At 41.7% G+C, this 23,234-nt stretch overlaps 1 protein-coding gene across 1 annotated transcript; it reads left to right on the top strand.

Annotated features, from left to right (window-relative positions):
- The first annotated feature begins 191 nt into the window (after positions 1 to 191).
- MOGAT1 (monoacylglycerol O-acyltransferase 1) lies at positions 192 to 22,734 on the top strand. Its single transcript, XM_075099233.1, has 6 exons — positions 192 to 429; positions 10,740 to 10,918; positions 11,346 to 11,547; positions 14,280 to 14,454; positions 17,984 to 18,183; positions 21,249 to 22,734. The coding sequence occupies exons 1-6, from the start codon at positions 336 to 338 to the stop codon at positions 21,401 to 21,403; spliced, it is 1,005 nt and encodes a 334-aa protein (XP_074955334.1). The 5' UTR covers positions 192 to 335; the 3' UTR covers positions 21,404 to 22,734.
- Positions 22,735 to 23,234: the final 500 nt, after the last annotated feature.

Below are 23,234 nucleotides of genomic sequence, written 5' to 3'. Positions count from 1 at the left end.
GTGAGGGCGGTTGTGGCGGTGACTGGCCGCAGCCTCGCCCGGGCTCGGCCCGCTCCTGCTTCGGGATCAGGTTTCCTGCGACCGCGGTGGGCTGTGCCGCGCCGTGCCGGCCGCCTCCCTGTCCCCGTCCCCGCCTGCGGGGGCCGCGCCCGGGCCCCGCTGCCGCCCCGCGGCCGTGGGCAGCGCCGGCGGCGGGAGGGGCGCGTCCCTGCCCACAAGCCCGGGGCCGCGGCGGCAGAGCGGCGCGGCGGCGGGCAGGTGCGGCGGGCTGGGACCGGGGCCGGAGCCGGAGCTGGCGGGGCCGTGCCTCCCCGCGTTGCTCTCCCGCCGCCAGCATGAAGGTCGAGTTTGCCCCTATCAACATCCCCCTAAAGAGAAGGATCCAGACAGTCGCCGTGCTGCAGTGGATCTTCTCCTTTCTCCTGCTGGGTAACAGCATTCCTCCTTCCTGCCCTTGCCCTAGAGAGAAAAGGGAAAGAATCGGCTTTTTCCTTAACTGGTGTCACCTGTGGGCATCGGTCTGTGTCACCCTGTGGCTCCTCGCAGGAGGGTGGCAAGCAGCTCCCTGGCTATCCCTGGGCGGGCGAGAGCGGCGCACTTCTGGGCTTGGGCCTTCTCTTCCCTGAAAGCTTTTGGTGGCTTTTTCTCTTTTTTTGGGGGGTCTGTTTCTTTCGATAGGTTCTTTTTTAAAAGCTAGTGACTGTGTTTTTTCATTGAGATGCCCACTAGATTTCTGACAACCAACAACTTTTTATTGAACATGAACATAAAGGCTGAGTGAGGCTGTTTTCCTTCCTGATTTTGTAAAATAGCTGTATGTACTGCAGTTCAATAAACTTCTCGTTTATCTAGGTGATGAAAATTAAGGATTGACAGTGAACTGGCCTAAATGCAGCCAGTTCTGTAAACTTATAAAAAATGTTCTCACTTGCTTTTAGAAAGTGATCCTAACAACTTTACTGCGTAAACTTTTTCTACCGATTATTTCTCTAAGGTGAATTTTCCTATTATCTTAATAGACTCCTATCACTAATCATCTATTCACAGCAGCAGATCTTACCCTCATGGGTAAGAACTTCATAAAAGTTTATACATCTTTAACTTTATAAAATGAGTCACTTCATAAGGTAAGTAAGCCTTAACTCTCAGGGACCTGACCCATGGATTGTGTAAATTGGCAAGCAGTTATTGAATAGTCTGTGTGGGACAAAACTTTCTGAGGTGTAGTGTTGGCTGACTACCTTTGTGTTACTGGAAATGGTGTTACAACCTTCTATGCTTTAAGACTTAGAAGGAGAAAAGGAATGTGTACATGTCTTCCTTGTATGTCTTGCAAATGTAGTGTCATTCAGGTGGTGGTCTGATGTCTTTCAGATGATTTTTTTTTTAGGTTGTTAGCCCACACATAAAAGATTTGCGTTATGTGGGGGAAGCATGGAGAGGGTGTGAAGCACCTTCACAGATACAACGTTAGCACTTGGCTGTTTTATTTTACTTCTAAACTATATGATTGGAGTATAAACAATTCATGTTTGTGGTTACATTGTAAATAGGCTGTGCTTTTACTTTTCAGTTATTGAATTAGATCTTGGAATATCCCATTATTTCACTCAATGATAACTCAATGGAAGTTCAGTGGCAGTGGAAGGAAACAATTTATCCTAGCCTAGTTGGTAATAATGCTACTGCAGAAATCACATTGTTCTGTGCTTACCAGAAGCGATCAGGCTGCAGAAAATCTACTCTTGCTGCAGTTCAGTGGGAGAAGTAGGCAGCTGTCTTCTGCAGCTGGCACTGCCAGGGGATAAACATCAAGGAAAATCAACAAGGAAGTGCTCTTATAGCTTGTTGAACATAGTGACTGCACATGAACATGAAAAACTCTGCAAGAATGCTCAAATTTTGGCGATCAAATTGATTCTAATAATAATAATCTGCTTGTGCTTTCATGGGAGTGTTTATCTTTAGAGCTAACCAAGGTGACCTTGTTATTTTGTGGGTGTACCCTTTCAGTCATAGGACAGTTGGAGTGATCTGGCCAAAAAGTTTCACTTAGCTCCGGGAAAATTCAGATGGCTGAATCCTAAACGGCTTAAAGAAGTGAAAAATGGGTTGGTTTCTGACATTCTGGATTGCTGTTATATCTGGATTTTTCAGCCTTTTTTTTTTTTTGTCTACTGAGCAGATGAAGTATGGAAACATTGTTTGTAAGCCTTTGAATTCGAAAGTGACACTTTCAAATCGCACAAGGGATGCCCCAGTAGAAGTAAAATACTGTGTGAATTCATCACAGGATAGGTTGGAGGGGTAGGTGTTGTTTGGGTGTTGGCATATGGCTGGAACTAGTTTATACCAAGCAAGATCTTTTGTAGATTCAGTCTTTCTTATGTAAAAATACCTGCATGTGAAAACATGAACAGATAATGCCATATGATAACTAATGATTCATATTATAGATGTAGGGATTCTGTTTAGAGCAGCGAATAAACAGGGTAACTGGCTTAGTTCATAAAGTTGTCCATCTAGGTATGTGGTGAGGTGCCATAGCTTACTAAAATGGACTGATAGGAATAACAGGCAAAGTAAGATAGCTCTAAAAATTAGTGCCCTGAAAGACAAAAGCTGAGTTGGGTAATGATATCCTTTAAATCTGGGAAGTGACATGTGAAAATATGATTTGGCACACAGAGTAAGCCGTAAGTGGAATGCAAGTCTATTACAACTTAGAATCTGTAACGTGCCTTAGAGAGAAGACTCTGAAAATCGGGCATTGGTTTTATCTTCCTGGCTGAGGCCCTGAAGAGTAGCTGAATTTAATGTAAAAAGCATGTTGTGTTTGTCCGTCTTTGCCCCTTGCTCTCCAGGCTTACGTTGTTGCAATGCTGCATGGGTTTATGAGACCGTGGAATTAATGATTGAAAATGCTCACTTGCTTGTGTGACTAAAGGCTACTCACAAGCTGGCCTGAAATACACATATGCAATAGTTGTTGAGGACTCTGAATCTCATCCCCACTTGCAGAAAGAGCGAATCAATCAACCGATAAGTAGTTGCAGTAGCACCGTACAAAAAAGAAAGTTCTGCTTCTTCGCACAGCATTCTGGCTTGGGCTGGGTCTCCACGACAGATACGTTACTTCTGCTCTAGAGCCTAGGCAGAATAAACATGCCTCTACCTCAAAAAAGCTGTACAGATGTGCACAGAATTTCATTACATACAAAAGGAACCTCTTTAAAATTCTGGGTGTAAGTTCCTGTGCTTCCTTGCTCTGTACTGCAAGCTGCCAAAGTTCGGCCTCAAGCAGAAAAGACAAGCTTTCATTGGGGCAGTGGTTCTTCTGTTAGTTATCCAGGGGTGTGACAGCATAAAATTCTGAAGTACCATGATCTGTGTTGAAGAGCTTCTGGATTAGATGAGAGAAATGCCCATCTAACAGTTTCCCACCGTGTACCAGCTGAAATTGCCATATGGTTTTCTATCTTAAATGCTCTAAGAGCAGCAGGCTAAAACAGTTCAGGTAAAGTTCCATGAAAAAGAAAAGTGTTTTAAATGGGCTTCCTTCTTTTAAAAGAAGAGAGGTGTCAGCCTGGAGTCTAGAAAACTGAAGCTATGAAAACTGAAAACTAGGAAATACTAAAATGATGCTGTTTCTTGCCATATGAAGCAGAAATCCAAAACGGCTTCAGGCAAAAGCATAAGTTCAAGTCATTAGTGTTTCACTGCTGAAACAAGAAAATGTATGAAGTTTTGCAATTTCAGAGCCCTACTTTGGGAAAAAAAGCTGAAACAGACAGTTTTGATAGATGTAGTTTTATGCCTGTAATTACTGTTAATTAGAGGTTCATCGGCTTGGCCAGGGACTGACAGTCCCTGGGCAGATCTGGCCCCATTCCAAGCTCATGCAGCACCTGCTTTGCATCCACCTCTGAAGCTGTGTGCTGATATCTGCTTATGATCTCCCTGTGCCATTGTCCAGCCAAGCCCCAGGGAGAAAGTCACCTGGAGAAATGAAATCTCCAAGCCTGTAAGTGCTGCTGAACTACTGGGGTCAAGAGCAAAGAGATCACATCGCTGCCATTTCTGTGCTGTAGGTTGCACAGTACATGCGCACAAAAGAGATTGTCACCGTCATTGAATGCAACGGATGTCCCTGGTGTTTGGCAGGAAATCTTTGCTTTTAAGTTTGAGAATATTTTTCTTAAAAACTTTGAATTAATTTTGCTGCAGTTAATGGTATGTTTGATATCCTCCTGTTAGGAACCAGTGGAGGTTTCCTGTTTCTTGCACAGTAATTGAGCAGTTATTTACCCTGGGTATGCAAGCCTGCTGCAGGGGTGAGCTGTCTGCCTCAGTGCTGCACATCTTATATCAGGAGGTGGTCAGTACCTAGGCAGGAGGTAGATCAAAGGGTTCATTCAAAGGCAAAACAATTTAAACAAAGAAAAATCAACGAGACTTGGTTTAAGTGCTGCTTTGCAGGTGCTTTAGCTTTTTGTTTTGATTTTTCTTCCTCTAATGTATACAACTCAAATGACAGTGTTTTGGAGAAAATAAAGCTAGAAGGTGAGTCGGTGAGTTTCTCCTCTGCCAGCTTCTGTGCATGTGATGTGAGAAGGGACAGTGGAATTTGAGCATTTACAAAATCAAATGCAGAACTAGGTAACTTGGGTGGAGTGGTGGTGTCTTGGTCCAAATAATGAGAGGTGGAAATGAGAGTTTAACCACGTGACAAGGATACCAGCATTTTGTTTTGAGACAAGGTGGTGGTAGGTGAGAATGGTGCATCTTCTATGGCTCACTTTCTAGGTGCAGTGTGCCATGTTGGTTGTTCTCCTTACTGGGAACCTAGGAAGTGACTGCTGTGCATCCGCCTGTGTTTATTTGCAAAATACTTAATCACACAAAATCAGTACATTACAAAAGGTATACTTTAATATGCATGAAGCCACAAAACAATATGCTAAAGACATTGGTGTATATTAAAGTACATCCTGTTCTCTAGTGATTAAACTCCTGTGCATGTAGCACGTGGGATGAAGCACTTTGTTAATTGAACTTGGCTGGAGACAGTTTTGAGTTGTGGATCTGGCTTCCCCAAAGGAACAGAAATGATGAAACATTTGCTACAGAGTGCGATATTGCTGCTGGTATAAGTGACTTATGTGTTGAGAAAGCAGGTGTCAGTGTAATGTGCTAAAGCAAAAAATAACCTTTTCCCCAAACATGTCATGATGTTTTGTTATCTGGTGCTCAGTTAATTCATCAGCTGTACGTGGCTAACTAAAATGGTCTCATTCGTCCCCAAAGCCTTTTTAAAAAAATCTCCTTTTGATATCCAAGAAAACTCAGCTAAGCTCTGTGAGCCTTTCTTAGCAAGCTGGCTGGCATTGCTCCTTGTTTTTGTCAGTCTGTATTCATCTATCCCTGAAGCTTATTGCTCGCCCATGGGCAGGGACTGATGTGTGATCACAGAGAATAACATGGTACTTACTGATGCTTCACTGACTAGTATTTCTAGGAATGCTACCTCTGTTACCTACATCTTAGGGAGGTAATTTAACCATGCCTCTGTATTTGTTTGTATCCCTCAAGAATAAGAAGAGAAAAACGATAGTGCTGCATCAGGCCAGAGGCCCTGTCTTGGCAACCTGTGTGTGACCATAACTGATAGTGGGTGCCTAAGGAGAAATGAAAGAAATGGGAAATATGTAGACTAATTTGGCATGCTGTCTCAGGATTTGGTAATTAGTAATTTGAGGATTACTGTGTACAGACCACTTTATCTACAAGTCAATAGTGCCTAATAGTCTGTATCACTAGTTTATCAGTATTTGGCAATGGAAGGTCTGTTTGCTTGGGAACTGGAACCAAATTCCAGAGTAAACAAGCCTCCAAACCTTGGCATCTGAGGGTTTGTATTTGTTATCATAGTAGTGTTGAAATACAGCTCCCTTGGTAGGAATGCTCAAATATTCTTTGACTGAGGCTCCCAGTTGTGACCAACAAACTGACAAAGGACCTCCACTACAGGAAACTGGTACATATTCAACAAATGCTGACCTCCTTACCACCTCAGTTTTGGAGATGGCTACCAAATTCCTGTGGACTTCCAACAATTTTCCAGTGCAGTTAGTTTAAATGAATTCCCAGCTTGTTCTTTGCTGGGAATCCCATATCTGCCATAGGTGAAAAGTGGCAGCAAGTCCCTGTGCTTCTGGTGGAAATATGTGTATTGACAGAATTGCACAGACTAGTAAGCTGTAAACAGGATAGTACTGACATTATATCTCCATTTTTAAAAAAGACTTTCTATGTAAAAGCTGCAGAGCAGTACTCTGCAGAGGCATGAACTGGCTTGCTGTTGCCTTGGCAGGTTGCCTCCTCTCAGGTGTCGCCTGTTGTTTCAGGTCTTCCTTTGGTGGGACTGTTGGAGTCCCATTTGCTCTGTGTTACATCATTTAAATTTCTGTCCCTGTCTTCACAATTTATAAATAATTTAGAAAGTATTTCCAGAAATTAAGGCTGATTTAAATTTTTTTTTCTTTTCCCCTAATGAAAGAATCCACTAAGCAGGGAAAATAATTTTTTTAATACCAAAAACAACTTACAGTGGTATACTGAGGGATAATAGAGAGGAGCAAATGTTCATTAGGGAGAAAAACATCACTGTGCAATTCTTGCATGTTCCATCCAATGCTCTCTTCCTCAGGCACCCAGCTCAGAGGCATTGCTGCTCTGAAGACCAAAGGTAAGGAAAGGACTGTTCTGTGTTAGGTACATCAACATGGTTGTAAAGAATATGCCATCTTTCAGGTTTTTTTCCCTTGTGGCCGTAGATGTAAAAATGAGCTTTTCACCTTGCATTGTGTATTGGTATGCACATGTACTCATAAAGCCTGGTGAAGTAGAATATTGAAAATCACATCGCTACCTGTGTATTCACTAGAATGCCAGTGGGATAAAGATGTCCTGTTTATCCCATCCTTTGTGGGATGAGGTTAAAATGACTGAACTCTGCAAGTGTCCAGCTCATTTAAGACATAGCAGCACAATATGTTTAGAGAAAGCTTTGCTAAGGGCATGTGGGAAACAGCAGGAACTGGCTTGTAGTTCAGACCTGTCTGAGTTGTGGAGCAGTCTGGAGGTCTTGGTGTGAGCTGCTTTGCATGGCTTTGTGGGGTACTACGGAGAGCCTATAGAGCTGGTTGCATTTAGATGAGCGCCCTGGCCACCTAGGATATACCTGAACTGGCCAGACATGGTCTGTGACTGCTCTGAGAGTAATGGGAGGCTTTTCTTCTAGTGGATGATTTTAGATTTGGTGGCCCTCACAATAGATATTACTCAAACATTTTTGACTCCTTAGTAACTGCAAATGCATTCAGAGCTTCCAGTTGCTGGGATGACCTGTATTTCCCCACCCAATGTGCTGGTTTCCTACTTCCTATCTCTGTGGTATTTGACTATTTTATGAATTTGGTGCCCACAGCTGCAAACTTAGAGCCTATTTAATGAGTGAAGTATCAAGTTTTCAAACATCATTGAGCAGGATGGCTGCCAGTACTGCTAGCTAACACTATATATAATATTTTTCATCTGTTTCCTGCAGCCAATGAGTATCCACATGTTGTTAATGTGGAAATGGGGGAAAAGGGATGTAAAGTCTTGCCAATGTTGGCTGGCAAACTGGATGTTCAGAGTCCCATGGCATCAATTTTTCTTTTGATCCATATTGTTTCCCTTTTCCCCCGCTGTTCCAATACACCACAGGGATATTTTCAAAGCTTTAAATAAAGTTTAAGCAAAAAATTATGCTTACAGTGTACACTGGAACTACATCCAGGGAGGCAATGATATAGTAAAGTGCCAAATTCCAAGTTATTCACCTTTTGCCTGGAATTTGTTTATGAATTTAGGTAAAGTGGTTGCCATTTATTTACTCACTGCCTTCTCTGAAGGAGAAGACACTGATTTTGTGTTTATAGGCTCATTGGTTTTGAGTCATCACTGTTTAATTCATCTTGCGGGCTGTTAATGGATTGAAATAATAAGGAGGTACAGTAAAAGGAATTTGCTTTGCGTGTCTCATTGCGAATGCAATAATAAATTGGCTTTGTCCTGTAAGATGCTGAGGTCCCCTTAGGAAGTGCTGACAGCATACTTACCTCCCCACACCTTATATGCACGCAGGAATGCATTCTAGCTGAAGAAAGCAGTGAGCTTGCTGATCTTGTGTATGTTTGTCTGCATAATACTGAATAGTGGTATCTCACACTTACTGCTGCTGATTTAATTAGCTCTCACAGAAAGGATGCTTTGATGCAAAGCACCTTTCAGCTATTTGGCTAGGAAACCCATAGTAAAAAGCCACGTGATTCTGCACTGAGCCAAAAGTCCTTCTGAAAAGAAGGGTAGGAAATTTAAATACTTAACAATTTTTGCATAACAACTTTAATTTATGGCCATTAAAAAACCTTCTTATACTTATTCAAGCTTAGACCGTGAACCTTGGCATTCTGTGCAGATTAACAATCCTAGAAATTTCTATGGTTTCAGGATCCCTTCAAAGAACAGGTAATGACTTTTCCTCAAAATATTTCTGCGCTCAATTTTGAAGTATTGCTGGGGTGGGATTCCCAGTGAGTTCTCCCTCTGGAGCAGTGGAATTGAGTGTCATCTTTCACCTGTGTTGCTTGTCCTGCATTAACAATATTCCCTAGAACTCGTTGCAGTTTTGGGGAGTTTGCCACATCAACTTTGGAGGTCTGTGGCCTGCAGTTAGCTGTGCTATTTTTCTAGAGCTCTTACTGAGCTGCTTCTCTCTGCAAGACCAGGGTTGCCTGTTTAGACTTCCAAGTAGTGATGGTACTGAAGAATGGAGTACCTTCAAAATAGTAGATCTGATCCTGCTTCTGGTTTTGTTTATGGTTGTTCCCTTCCCCCTTCCTTGGAGCAAATGCAATTCCTTATTTTTCTGCTCATTCCCTGCCAGAAATGGGAATGTTCATCCCTTTCTTTCCTACCCAATCTAACAAGCAGCTTTGCTTGCTCTGTCTGCTTCTGGATTCTGCAGTAGTTCTTAGTTACCCCAAGACAATATATCCATTTCCACTCTGAAGGCGCAGTCAAACTAGGCACAAAGGAAAGTTGGCTGAAGTCCAGAAAAAATAAATGTTCAGGTTGGAGGAAACACAAGAGTGCCTGAAGGCCAAGTTAAGCTCTGAATTTCAGCAGCTTGAAACCTGCTTGGTATAGGGAAGCTGCTGTGAGTTTTCAATGGCCACATAGTCTCTTGAATGAAGTTGATCTTAATCAGGATGAGTGGTTTTTACTGTTGGTCATTCTGCTTATTTCAAAGTTTTCAGTTCTGGTAATATTTACATTGTGTTAGCCAAACTATTGCCGGATGTACTTCTGTTGTTTTTTTACTCCACTCTATTTACTAATGCATTTAGCTCAATATGTTTCACTGGTGTAACTCCTTTTAGGACAGAACAGGATATTGTCCTCATGAAAGCCAGTCAATTGTGGGACACACAAAGTACTACTACTGCTTTGTAAAATATCACAGCACCTGTTTCATACAACTCTGCCTGTTGTCCAGTGAGGACCAGGTCCTGCTTTGCTTGCCATTGTATAAATACATGATGCTAAAACCCTGGCTCCCTTGCAAACCTGGAATTCAGCATCTGCTGGATTACTCTGATCCATGAGCCTGATGCATTTTGTTCACAAAACTTCAGAGCGAGCAGGCCTCTGCGGGGTGTCCTACAGGGCAGAGATCAGCAGGTACTGCTGTACTGCGCTTCAGCCGAGTCCATAGCTGCTTGAGTTGCTGCAAGAGTACAAAATTCTGCAAGTTCTACAAAGGTAGTGTTTCCACAGGGGGTTTCCCTGAATAATTGTTTCAGGGTTGAGCCCCAAAGTAACACGTTCTGTTTAATCAAGCAACTTTTTCTGGCTCTTTGAATTTTGTATAATACGCTTCCTATGTATCATTATTGTGGAAGGATGTTACATTCTTACTGGCTTGGGTCTGAAAGTACCAGGACTTAAAACTGCTGTTGCATTCCCTTAGCAATGGTGATTTTCCACTTACAGTGACATGTTTAGAGGCTGAAATGGAACCTCTTAATGTTTTGGTCTTGTCTAGTGCGTCTCCTTGGCCACTCACAGAGCACTTTTCACAGGGAGTAGAACTACATCCCTATTTTATAGGTAGAGAAATCAAGAAACAGAAAGGGAAAACGATTGCACGACACCACTCCCATTAGAAAAGAGATCTTGCTGTGGCCCCTTTCTCCCTCTTTCCTTCCCTAGCTCTCCTCCCTTCTTGCTCACTGGAGCATCACATCTTTGTTAGCTCTTGCTGTCTTCTTTTATTCTGCCTTAGGTAAACCAGATGCTCCCTACCAAACATTAGTGTTCACCCTCTCCATGGAGAAAAGTGTGTTCGTTCTCAGCTTATGCTTTTGTTTTATTAAAGTAAACCAGCATCATCTTAGGCTTATTTGTCCAGTTGTGCAGTAGAGTAAGAAATATAGACTGAGGTGATACACCCTTTTAGGTGTTTCACCCTCAGTCTAACAACATTTATACAATGTGTAATAAGCTAACTTCAATTTGTATGCATTTTGAGTAGCATCTGTAATAAAAATGTCAGGGCTGGGAATTCAAGGTCTTAAAAGGAGACAGGTGTGAGTAATGCTCGCTATGGTTTCCTTTTTTGTCTCTTATAGCTGAGTTTTGCTGTGGATTCTTTGTGATCCTGATCCTGGGCAACTTCTGGTTCCTCGCTGTTCTGTACCTGCTGTGGCTCTACTTCGACTGGGAAACGCCATGCACAGGGGGCAGACGGTCCCAATGGGTCAGAAGCTGGACTGTTTGGAAATACTTTAGGGAATACTTTCCCATTCATGTGAGTAAAAGGTTTCTCACAGAGCTGTAAACATTGGAACAGAGACAGCTTGAATAGCCATGAGCATGGACAAACATTTAACACTCAGCTTTGGTAAAATTCTAATACTTGATCCAGAGTGAATTTAACTCCTTTTTAAACCATGGGAAGCCTGAGATTTAGTTACAAAAAGGGGCAGGGACTGATTTTCTACTTGGACTTTGGGTCACAAGGTAGTGCCTCAGCACAGTAAATGCAAGACATGATATCTTGAGACACATCTATTTAAACTTTGTTCAGCTGTAAGATGGGACAATAGTTTAAAATGCTCAGAAGGTAATGAATTGTCATCAGTTCTGTGTCCTGTCAATGTTCAATCTCCATACTTGTTTTTGAGAATCCTTCTGCGGTAAGTATTGTAATGTTCTCTGCTGTCACTATTTTTCAGCTTATAAAAACTTCAGATCTGAATCCAAATCACAACTACTTACTTGGCTTTCACCCTCATGGAGTCCTGGTAGCTGGAGCCTTTGGAAACTTTTGCACTGGTCCAAGTTTCAAAAATTTGTTTCCTGGGCTTACTCCGTATCTTCATATCATGCCCATCTGGTTCGGCTGTCCCTTCTTCAGAGAGTACATAATGAGTGCTGGTAGGTAAAAGCAGAATGTCTCAATTGTTGCTCCATATTATAGCTTCTGCTTCAAATGTAAGGTCTAGTCTTGTACCTATAAATGGTAAGTAATTTTGCTTCAGAAGGATTAACGTAGCTGCTAAATTAAACCTCTGTTTAATGTTTAATATGAACTGTTATGGCAAAACAATTTGAAAGGTTTTGTTAATAGTTTTGTTAAACTATATCACTGAGCTTTTATTCCTTCTGAAAAAAAATATTGCTGTTTTCCCCTTGAACTGTGAGACAGCAGTATTGAGTACCAGTTATTTACAAGAAGAGAAAGGCATATTTATAATATTATTTAGTCATTGCGTAGACACTTGTAAAACAAATTGAGGGTATTCTCTTACCTGAAAGGCTTAAAGTCCTACTCGTTACAAGTGTCTTTCTAGTCCAAAGTTAACTACCTACTTCTGAGTGAGGTCCCATCTTGCAAATTTGTGTAATTTTAATGGAGATGCAAACTTTAAAGACAGGAACTTTTTTTTCACTGTTGCGAGCAGCACTTGTCATAAAGGGGGTGGTATTCATGAGTGGTACTTAGTAAAAAAGATAAAAATAACAAGCAATAAGGTTTGGGGAACAGGTAAATGTATAGTGAAATCAGGACTAGTGTTCTCCCACAGTGGTTTAATACGGGAGTTATTTTACTTAAATTCATTAAACTAGAACATTTGAGTAAGTATAGTCTGGTGCACAAGACTAGTTTTGGGAGCCAAAGATCTAGCTCTTATTCCTGACTGCAACACAGATGCTGTGATTTCAGATAAGCTCTGCAACAGCTCCATTTGTAGAAACATGGCTAATACCAGAATTGCCTATCCATGTATACTTCAGCATACTAGAGAATGTCCTTCCATGCACATGTTTTTTGTGAGGAGATTCTTTCAGGCTTTAAAGTTAAGGGATTGGCAGCGGTGGAAGATGACAATTTTAAACATTGCCGAGCCTGGAAGTCAGCTTTATGCATTTTTGGCATCTTGACTCACAGGAACAAATATTTACCTGCCAGATGAGAAACAACTTGAGTAAAAAGCATGCTAAAGAGTAGTCAACATTCTGCCTTGTTTTTAACGGGTATGTAGCTGATAAACCAGAGGGGGCCTTCAGTATAATGCAGGTTATCAGTCAAATCCTAAAATACTTGCAAAATCTTCCATGTACTGAAAGCCATGCTCCTAGCACATTGTTTCATCTCCTGGTCTTTTGTTCCCTGTCTCTGAAGCCTACCAGGCTGCAGCTGTCGTCATTGGGAAGAGCAGTTGCAAGCACTACTGAACCCTGCATGCAGGCTGACACCTCTGTTTCAGCAGGGAGATAAACTTGTCCTCAGAAAAGACAGTGGCTCTTGCTTTCTCTTCCAGAGAAAATGCATGCCAACTGGTGAACAAGCATCACTCAAATTATTTGTGAGTCTCAGGTCAGCTGGATTTTTCAGAGCAACAGTGACTGTGAAGACACATGTGGCAAATGGAAATAGCTTTTTACTGAGATCTATAAACTTGCTCCAGAAGCTGACTATTTGTCTTGGTGGTCAGCTCTCAAAACTACATCACAGAATGGCAGGGGTTGGAAGGGACCTCTGGAGATCATCTTGTCCAACGCCCCCGCTTGAGCAGGTACACCTACAGCAGGGGGCATAGAAATGCATCCAGGCGGGTTTTGAATGTCTCCAGGGACGACCACGATGACTATCATCTTGCTTTTCTTGTGAGATTTTTATAATCCATGTTGTAATGTCCCTAATGCGGAAAAAAAGAAAATGGGTAACAGGAGATTAAGTATTTGCTTGGCATCCAAAAGATCATGCTTTGATACTAGCTCTGTTTGTGTGGGTTTTTTTGGGGTTGTTTTTTTTTTTTTAACCCCAACAACAAAACCAAAACCCAAAACAAAACCAAAACAAAACCTAACCAAAAAACGACTATGAGCCTCTGAAATAAAACCTAGTGCACAAAGAAACTCTGGAGGGGTCAGATGCATATCTGTTAGAAAGGGGATTTTCCAAAGCACCAAGTTCAGAGCAAGGTCTAAGTCACTCATAAAGGCTTGAACAGCAGTGTGCCTTTCATTGGAAGTATTAGAATCAGGAAAGCTTCATATATTCTGCTATTTTAGCCTAAACAGATGAGTTCCACGTTCTGGTTACTAGAGAATGAGCTGATGCAGTCATTGGGAATGGTACAAGTGAGCCTTTTCTGCTTCTTCTGACACTGTTGTGCTATTGCCTTAGATGGAGCTGCTGCTTTATAGCTTTGAAAAGAATGGAGGGGATCAGCCTGGCACTGTAGATCCATATTTGAGTTAACAAGTCTTCTATTCATTCTGTTAAACCCTCTGTGTCTGTGTTTATGTGCACCTGCTCTATGGCTTTAGCTGCTGCCTCTCAACAGTATCTGCTGCCATTCAGCTCTCCTGCTCTCAGGCACAGAATCTCTCTGAGGTGGAGTTAAGTTGGCAGAAAAGCACACTCTTCCCTGAAGATATCACAACTCCACTGGCAGGCAAACAGCATTTAGCTCATCAGTGTCAAATGAAAGGACTTACCTAAGACCAAACCTGTTGCAGAGTGAGGGGGCTGAACCCAAGTCTTTGAACCCTGACCTATGCTGTAATCATTCTGAAACATCATATAGATATTTTAAAAATATTTCTTAAATTCCACTTTATTTGTACATGAAGAACTCTTAAAATGTTTGCTCCTGAAGGAATGGTTTCTGCATCCAAGGAGAGCGTCTCATATGTGCTGAACAATGAAGGAGGTGGCCACGCATCCATCATTGTGATCGGAGGAGCAGAGGAATCTCTGAATGCACATCCTGGAAGTTTAACTTTGAATATCCTCAAGAGGAAGGGTTTTATTAAAATGGCCTTGAAGCACGGGTAGGTTTCCCATCTGGACTGCCGTAGTAAGCAAGCTTTGAATATAGATCGATTCTTAAATATAGTTCACATTATATGTAGTAAACTCATAGAATTAGAATTTGAAAGAGTTACTTGTCTAAGAACATGCAGATGTCTGGCATAGGAGCCAGTCTGCCTATCTAGATCCAATCTGGGAGTGTTAAAAACTCCCTTTGACTTTCATAATTTGTAAGCAATAGGTGTTATTAGCATATCTTGGTGCTTTGTTTCAGTTGTTTTTTGCACTAGCAAAGAGTAAGAATTATGAAACAATATTAGTAAACCGTGGCTGTTATTGCGAAGTAGAGCAGACATTCTATTTCCTGTTCCAGAAATTTAAGTTCTATTAAAATAGAATTTTATTATCATTTTAAGCAAACAAAAAAGATTAGGTCCTGTCTTATTAAATCACTTAAAACTGTGCTCTAGGAAGATTTATTTTCACCTTTAATCCAAAGACTTTCTTTTGAATATTTTTATTTGCAAAAGTAAGTTTCTGCAAATTCTTGGTGAAAATCTCAAGAAAAACTAGGTTACCGTTTACTGTAAAATAGCCATCAGTGTGTAACTAAAGAGAGACGGTATTAATGTCTTTTGAGTGATTTACACAGTACCAGCTATTGTGTTTGTGCTGGACTGGTCTAGAAGTCTTGTATGCTAGAAATATTGAAACCAATGACTTGTTCCTGCTAAGCTTTCTGAACACCTCCCAGGATTATATATTGACATGGAAAGCAATAAGAAAAAAAATATTAGTCTTGAGAAGTCTGTAACAGTTTTTTAAGCTATTAACTGGAAAAAAGGTGGTCTCTGAGAAGAGCTCTGTTTTCACACAGGATGCTAAAGTCCATTTTTTCTAGAAGCTATTTTGTGTCAAAACAATCCAAGGGGATTTCTTATACATACTGCTAGAAGTCTCATAAAGGACCTGTTGACCGATAGAAAATAACATTTTAGTCTAATTTGTACCCAGAAACAACACTTGTGTATTTAAATTAGGACTTCAGTTGCTAAGTGAGTCTTCACTGAATTTCTGTTCAGCTGCTGATTAATCCAGTGGGATCCTAAACACTATCAGTAGCTTTTATTTTTTTTAACCATAAAGTTTATAAGACTAGGTGCTTTTTTTTTTAATCATGTCCATAAATGTCTGATCTGTCAGATCACCAAGGTTGGTGTTTATCTCTTATCTAAACTGATTTGGATTGAGAAACTAGAGACACCTGTGCCTTTCTTGGCCTTGATTTCAAAAGCATCCCCAACACACAACAACAAGATCAGGACACTTACAAAAGACAGGAATGGCCACTTCTTTCCTTATGAAGTCCTTTGTTTCAACTGATGGTCCTCCTCTTTAAGAAAGAGGCTTAGCTGTCTAGAGCCCTCCACTAGGGTGATAACGCCTGTCTCTGTCCAAGTGACTTGGGAGCTACACCTCACACATGGTCACCTTAACCACCAGGCTACAAGTCATTCTGGATCTGAGCACTGGCAAGAAAAACCACTTTTACGTGAAGCATAGGAATCCTGACTTCATTTCTGTACAGCAGGGCTGTGGGACAGTAGGACAACATGACTCGAGCTGTTACAGCTCTTGCAGCACTGTTGGCAGTCCTGAGCTCTTGTCCAAAGACTCAACATCCAGTAATTGTTTCTGGTTTTAACATTTTCTAACAAATAACAAAATGTGAAACAAGCTTCAGAGTCACGCAGAAATGAAAGGGCAAGGTGGGTTTGCAGGAAGCAGATGAGAAGAACCACCTGCTATCAGTGCCTGCATATGTTCCTGGTGCTTTTGATCTGCAGGAGGAGGGGACAATGCAGAGACCTGTGCGCTCTGGCCCTGGCTCCTGTACTGCCAGCACAGCGAAGCTGTGGTTCCTCAGCTAGACGCTTTTCAAATGTGGTCTGAATATGTCAGCAAAAGTCCTCTGTGCTTCTGGAAAAGACACTGTGGTCCAAGGTAGTACAGATACCTGATATGAAGTGAAGAAATCATAAAGACATGAAACAAACGATGAATCAGCCACCTTAGCTTTAGTTTTGCAATCGTAAGTTACTTATTTCTCTGTCTCAACCTCCTACAGAGCATCTTGCAAAAGCCTTTACCAGATTAAAACAAATCCCACAGTCTCAGGGTGCTGTTGCACCACAAGATGTTCCTGTTTGTCTTAGTGTTGTAGTAAAAAGTGGAGTATTTACACATCCACAGTGTGTACCAGGCTTTCCGATATTTCCTTTACAGGTGGCTAGATGACATATGCTCTATTTGAGAAAGAACCTTTGAGCAGACACCAGTCAGAATAGTGAGTGGGAATGATAGTCTTTGGGAGTCCTCAGGCTTGGGAAGCTGTAGAAGCAGTTGTTTTTTCCATACAGGTGGGTTTTGATTGCCCACAGTACTTTCCAGCCAGCTCTGTCCTCAGTGCGTCCTCCTCAGGCATTCAGAGCTCTGCAGTAATTCATCCTGACAATATTATAGCAATGCTGCTATTATTTTACAGAAAAGTTTTTCTCAAAGATAGTGTGGGTTGAATGGAGCTAAGATATAGAAGGTAAGACTTAAAGGAAATAAAACAGCTCTGTATCCATCAGAGACTGCTTAGGATTACTCTGCTCTTTTTCTTTAAACTGTGTAGAGTACTGTTTAATGAAACTAAGTATTAATCAAAAAGCGTACTGCAGTGAAGGTTTTAAATATAGTGGTGTTTTTGTCTGTTGGAGACAACTGCGCTGATTCTATCAGCCTTAGTAGTTTTTCCAGGCGCTCGTCAGTGCCTTTCCTCCCAAGCCAATTTATGAACTGAATGAGAATTCATCAGGCTGTTTAGGAGCCAGAGTGAGTTAGTATGATTTCTGTGGGTAGGATCTGACCTCCAGTAATAATGTATTGAGGCTAGCATTTTTGAAGAAGTCTGGAGGAAGCAGGATTTCACTGGGAATTGGACAGCAGAGGAATTTGGCATTGCACTCATGACTGTAAGGATGTCTGGTTTTTATCACGGTTTTTGTGCTGAAATCAAGTGCATGCATTACTCCAGTCAAAAGGCAGCGGAAAGCCAAGATCTGGTTTTGACGCCACCCAGCTGGGAGCATTGTAAGGTTAGCAATGAGGCTTCTTTGCTTGCCAAGGGAGAAAATGCAGTGGAACAAGGGTGGACTTGCTGAAATAATGGTGGGTAAGATCATAATAATAATAATTATGATATATACAATTATTCATTTTTATGATTATGAACAGTCATAATAAGTTGTGACGGGGAGCAACCAGCTAAATACTGCCCAAAAGTTAGTTGCTAGTTATATATTAATCACTTTGGTTTTTTTAAAAACCCCCAAAACCAAAGCATCTGCATATCAGAAGAGTTGAATGTGTGTTGCTGATGAAGTCTAGAGCTGCCAAAGCTTTCTGTGCTAGTTATTGTGAAACAACTTCCATGCTGCTGATGCGAACTGCAGTGCAAGTATAGGCTGAAGTGGGATTCTCAGTGTGCTCGTTGTTTTACAGGGCTCATCTGGTCCCAGTGTTTTCCTTTGGTGAAAATGAACTATTCAAGCAAGTTGCAAACCCTAAAGGTTCATGGCTCAGAAATGTACAGGAGAAGCTGCAAAAGATAATGGGCTTTGCTTTACCACTGTTTCATGCTAGAGGAGTATTTCAATACAGTTTTGGCTTAATACCTTACAGACAACCTATTCATACTGTTGGTAAGTTCCCTGTGCCTTTTCTAATGCTTCTGCAGATGTTTAAAAATGCATTTGTGCTACTAATATGTGTGTAAATTTATACATCTGTTCTAACAGAAACAACTGGTTACTATGCATCTAAAGTGAGTATGTGAGGATTAAAATAAATATTTCCTTTTTTAAATTTGTCTCCTCCCCCAGTTAAAAGAGGGGATTCTTTTTTCCCTTTCCCTTTCTGTTTCAGGCCAAATCTTATTCTTCATTTGCAGTTATTCACAGGCTTCTATCCTCAGCAGTCCGCAAGGGGTAGTCCAGCCCATACCAGAGGGCTGCCACAGCTCTGTAGCTGTGGCTGTGGATTGTGGATGCTGCAGTTTTGTAAGATGTCCAGCACCTTCATTTCTTAGCCCTGCAGAGAAGCAGCAGTTGGGTGTTTCAGCTGATGCACAGCTGCCACATCGGTGCTCTAAAGTAAGGCTACTGGAAGGAGCTGGTGCAGTCCTGACCCGGCGCTCACTGGGACAGGGGAGAGACAGAGGAGGGAACGCAGAGGGCACCTTGTGGCAGCTCTGCTGCATCCCTGCATCTGCTGCTTAGATGGCATTGCTCCCTAAAATGTTTCTTTCCCTTTTGTTTTCTTTTGCCCATGGAAAGTATGTTCATATTTGATTAAGGGCATGCATGCCATGTTGACAGGCAGTTTGGAAGAGAGGGTTTTTTCCCCAAAAGCTTTCTTCCCTGGTTATCTGCTCTCACTGGAGTGTAGGACTAAACGTCTTGATTTTTTAATTATTTTTTTAAATGGCTTTAACTAGTGCTGTTGACAACCACACCTTTAAAAAAAAGTTGTGCTGGGCATCGTGCTAAGGGAGTAGCTGGCTGTTTTGGATAAATCATTTTTAGATAGGTTCTGAGCTGAGTGAACTAATGAAGCTTATTTCTACAGACAAGTAAATTGAGCTTTTTCTAGTATTCCACAGAGGACATTTAAGAAGGCCCTCCCTTTAATGGAGGGTTGATTTTATTTTGTATTGGATCGAAGTGTTTAAGACAAAAATGTAGCTCTTCTGTTACATTTCATGCCACTCTGTATCTTATCAGTGCATATAGTTAAATGTTTTACAAAATATTTAATTTTTAAAGCCCACTTTGTGCACAGGCAGGCTAAAAAAGTCAATTATTTTAGAGCCAAAAAGTTTTCAAAGTATTGGAAGGAGAGCAACACATTTACTGCAGTTTTTCCTTGGGCTGATGACATCAAGCCTGTTCTGAAGCATAAAATGTCTTTCACTTAGAGGCAAATCTTCATCATTTTAATATTTACTGCAAGGACAGAGGTGGTCCATGGCTAAAGCACAGGAATACTTCAAATCAGCAAGACCAGTATCTTGCAACAGAATTTGTTGTATGATCTCAAGAAATCCCTTACCTTTGGTGCCTCTATTTGGTCATGTTTGAAAACTATCACCATGTCCCTGCATTGCTTGGACGGGGGAGGGGGTGGTCTCAGTATGGCTCAACATGGCTTTGAAAGTGTTAGCTCAGCTCCTGAAAGCTGCAGAGTCACGTTGAGCTCCACCCAGGCTGGTTAGCTGTGGTGACAATGTGGCCTGGTATCCATGAGTTTCCTCCTAGTTCAGAAGCCATAGTTCCTAAAGCGAGGAGATGCAATTCAGCAAAACCAGGGTCTGTGGAGTCCGAGTGTTTTGATCCTGACAAGTGAAGTACTTTTGGTTTTTTCCTGAAAATTATTACTGTTTTTCAGAAATAGAATCAAATCTGAAATACCAAGTTAAGCAGGCTGCTTAAAGCTGCACAGAAAATTAGAGTTGAGTGTAGTTTCCAGTTCCACAAGAAATCTCCATTCTTAGGAGAAGAGACTGCTGCAGAAGGGCTTTGGGGTTGTTTAGTGTTTCCAGTCATGCTTCTGGAAATCCTGTATTGGATGTCTATTGACTTCACACCTCCTTAAGGTATTGCTCAATCCAGGGCTGGGTTCCCACCCCTAGCCACCTAAAGTCTGAATTTCAGCACCGTGTAGGGCCCGAGAACTGTTGGCAGCTTCAGCTGCTGGAGGAAAATGCAGAATCAGCCCCTTTGTGGTTCTGGCTAGACTTCCCTTCCCTTTAGTCAACACCATTCAATTTGAAGTGGCAACATCTGTTGAAAGGGATCTTCATGTGCCTTTGTAAAAGCTCCTGGGGGGTGCTTTTAACTCTGCTTTTCTACAGACTTCCTCTGTGATCTCGGTCAGGTCTATTTAAACTCTCAGTGCTTCCAGTGCAAGAACAGCTGTCAAAATCTGCAGCGATTGAACAGCACAGACTGAGATCATGGGAAGCTTCTCCTAGCATATTGCAGGCATTTTAGCTATAGCTTTTTGCGGAGGAGGAGGCTGCCCTCTGGACTTCTATGGAATTGCCTCCCATGTTCCCTCTTGCTCTCTGACAGCAGGTAGCAGGCTTTGCACAGCGCCTGGAGAACGTTTTGATTGGAATGACATTTGTAGATTCAGAGACACCTTACAGGCGCTGGGGGGTTTATGTGCTACTACTACCCATTTTGAATAAGTTGGAAGATACCTGTATTTTCTTCAGTCTTGTTCATGTGGCTGTGTGGCTGAGGGGAACACTGTCCTTTTAAGCATGTCCCTCACATTAAATACCTTCAGTATTCAGATTAGAACAGAAGATGGTGAAAAGGTACTTTTTTTTTTAAACACTATTTTGAACTCATGGAGTACTAACCCAATAGCAAGACAGCACACAGCCCATGGGATTGTATGTTGAAGTGTAAACTGCTCCTTCAAGTTAGAGCTTAACCCCCTTCTCATTTTCTCTTTCACTGCCAAACTGAAATTATGGGGTTTTAAATTCATTTTATCTGAACTTGAGCAAAGAGAAGAGGAGAACCAGACCCAAGGCTCAGGTTGGTGAAAGGCAAGATCAGGCCTCAGGGCAAGAGAACTGTGCTGTGATTCTGCCACCTCGCTGGGAGCTGTGGGGGAACTGTTACAGGAGGGAGAGCAGTCCTACTTAAAAGGAGACATCAATGAAGCTAATGCTGCTGTTTTGTTTGATTTACAGTGGGAAGCCCCATCCCCGTAAAAAGGAACTTGAACCCCACAACTGAAGAGATTGAACAGCTACATGCATTGTATCTCCAGAAACTAAGAAAATTATTTGAAGAACACAAAGGAAATTATGGGATCCCTGAGCATAAATCTCTCATCTTCGAGTAGCAAATTAAAATATGTAATTCCAAATCTTGTGGAAAAAAAACAGTGTATGGTGAAAGATATCTTTCTTGCAATCTGTATTTTGCAATCTGTAATTATCCTTGTGTAAGGAATAATTTTAAGAAGGGATTATTAGATGATTTATTGATTTTTATCTTATCTGGGGGAAAAAAAATTCCTAGGGTGTGAGCCTCGAAGCCAATGCTGTTTTGAGTTGTCCTTTTAGGTTCATCCGTACCAGAACTGCTAGTGAGAAACTCCACACAGATGTTCTTACCACCATGGTACCTAACCATAGCTTGAGAGAGGAAGTTGCCCTAGCACGAGATGACAAGATGGAAGAATATAAACCTGAGAAGTCTTTGATTACAAGTTGAGAGACTTACCAGCATGTATCAAACATGACATCAGGTTGTTCTCTGAATATCAGAAACCCCTGCTGGTCTTCCATAGAAATGATGTATGTTTTCAGCAGCTGGCTATTACAAGCCATTTACATGTAAATTCAAGAGTAAATAGGAGCTTTCTCCCCTGTGTAGGATATTGGCAAAAATTGTTTGTCCAAGTTACGGAGCAGAGCAAACCCTGTTTGGAGAAGAGTGTGTTGAGTTTTCTCTGCATGTATATGCTGGGTGGTGGGAAGCACTGAATGATGTGATTTTTTTTGGACAAGCTGTGCTTTGGATCATCAGTTTGGAAGATGAAGCAGCTTTGTTTGGTAGTTCTAGCCTCAGAGGAGATGGCAGGCAGAGGACAGAAGTGTACTGAGGAAGCTAGGGGAGAAAATCATGTGACCTTTACATCTTTTGCAAATTAAAAATTATCATATGCCTAGCACTTCCACAGAAGGAAGGGGAGCCCAGTTTGTTCAGCCTAGTTCTGAAATTTCACCAAGGAAAGTGTACTTGATATATGCCTTTTTCTTTCCCACTGATAGGTGTGGGGAAGAATGTGGAAAACTGTGCTGCAGTGTGACACAACTGTAATTGCCGTGTCAGCATGAGCGCAGCTCCAGGGTGCAGCAGGTTAAGAGGATGCTTTATATACAAACCAGCAGCCTAAACTTGAGAGAGCGTTTATCCTAAATGTGGATATCCAGTTAAGAAAATAAAAAAATCATAGCCAAACTCTTTCAGTTAAAATGCCCAGGTCTTGGAGATTATGGTATATGAAGAGAATTATAGTATTTTACTGAATTTTTTACGAGGTATATACTTGTATTTGTAAATGCTTTCTATCTGCATGCGGACTTTGGAGATCTGGTTTTATTGGAAGTGTTTGGTTTGCTTTAAGCAGTTTTGGTGCCTGAATATTACATCAGTTAGGTGCTCTGATAGGACAAGCACAGGCTTGCCAGGCAGCCTGGGGCACCTGCAGCTGGGTCAGTTCAGCACTGCAGTGCTCCAGGAATAGCAGCACTGACTCCAAAAAGGTACTGGACACACTGTGCTTGCTGAGCTGGATTCTCCTTAGAAGAAATACTGTTGGGACTTGGGGAAAAGTTAAAACTCTGCGAAGAAAAGCCCTTAGCAAGATGAAGGTGTTTAAAGAAAAGAGTGGAAATATCTTGACTCCTATGGAGTGGACTCCTAGTGAACCAAAGCCGAAAAAATATTTGCCAGACAGCTGATTGTGCTTCAAAAAAACCTCGAGCAACAAGTTGGTTTCCTTAGGAGGGCTGTTCCTTCCGGTGCCTATCCGTCCTTCTGATGCGACCAGCACTGTGCCAGTGGCTCCTGCTATTTCTCTAGGACAACAGATGTCTTTCTGGGAGCCAGGGCTGGAATTTGTGATGCCTGAAGAAGTAGACCCCTTTTCCCTGACAGACTGCTGT

This window comes from Phalacrocorax aristotelis, chromosome 7 (assembly GCF_949628215.1).
Source record: "Phalacrocorax aristotelis chromosome 7, bGulAri2.1, whole genome shotgun sequence".
Classification (NCBI taxonomy): domain Eukaryota; kingdom Metazoa; phylum Chordata; class Aves; order Suliformes; family Phalacrocoracidae; genus Phalacrocorax; species Phalacrocorax aristotelis.
This window is presented reverse-complemented; position numbering and strand designations above follow the sequence as displayed.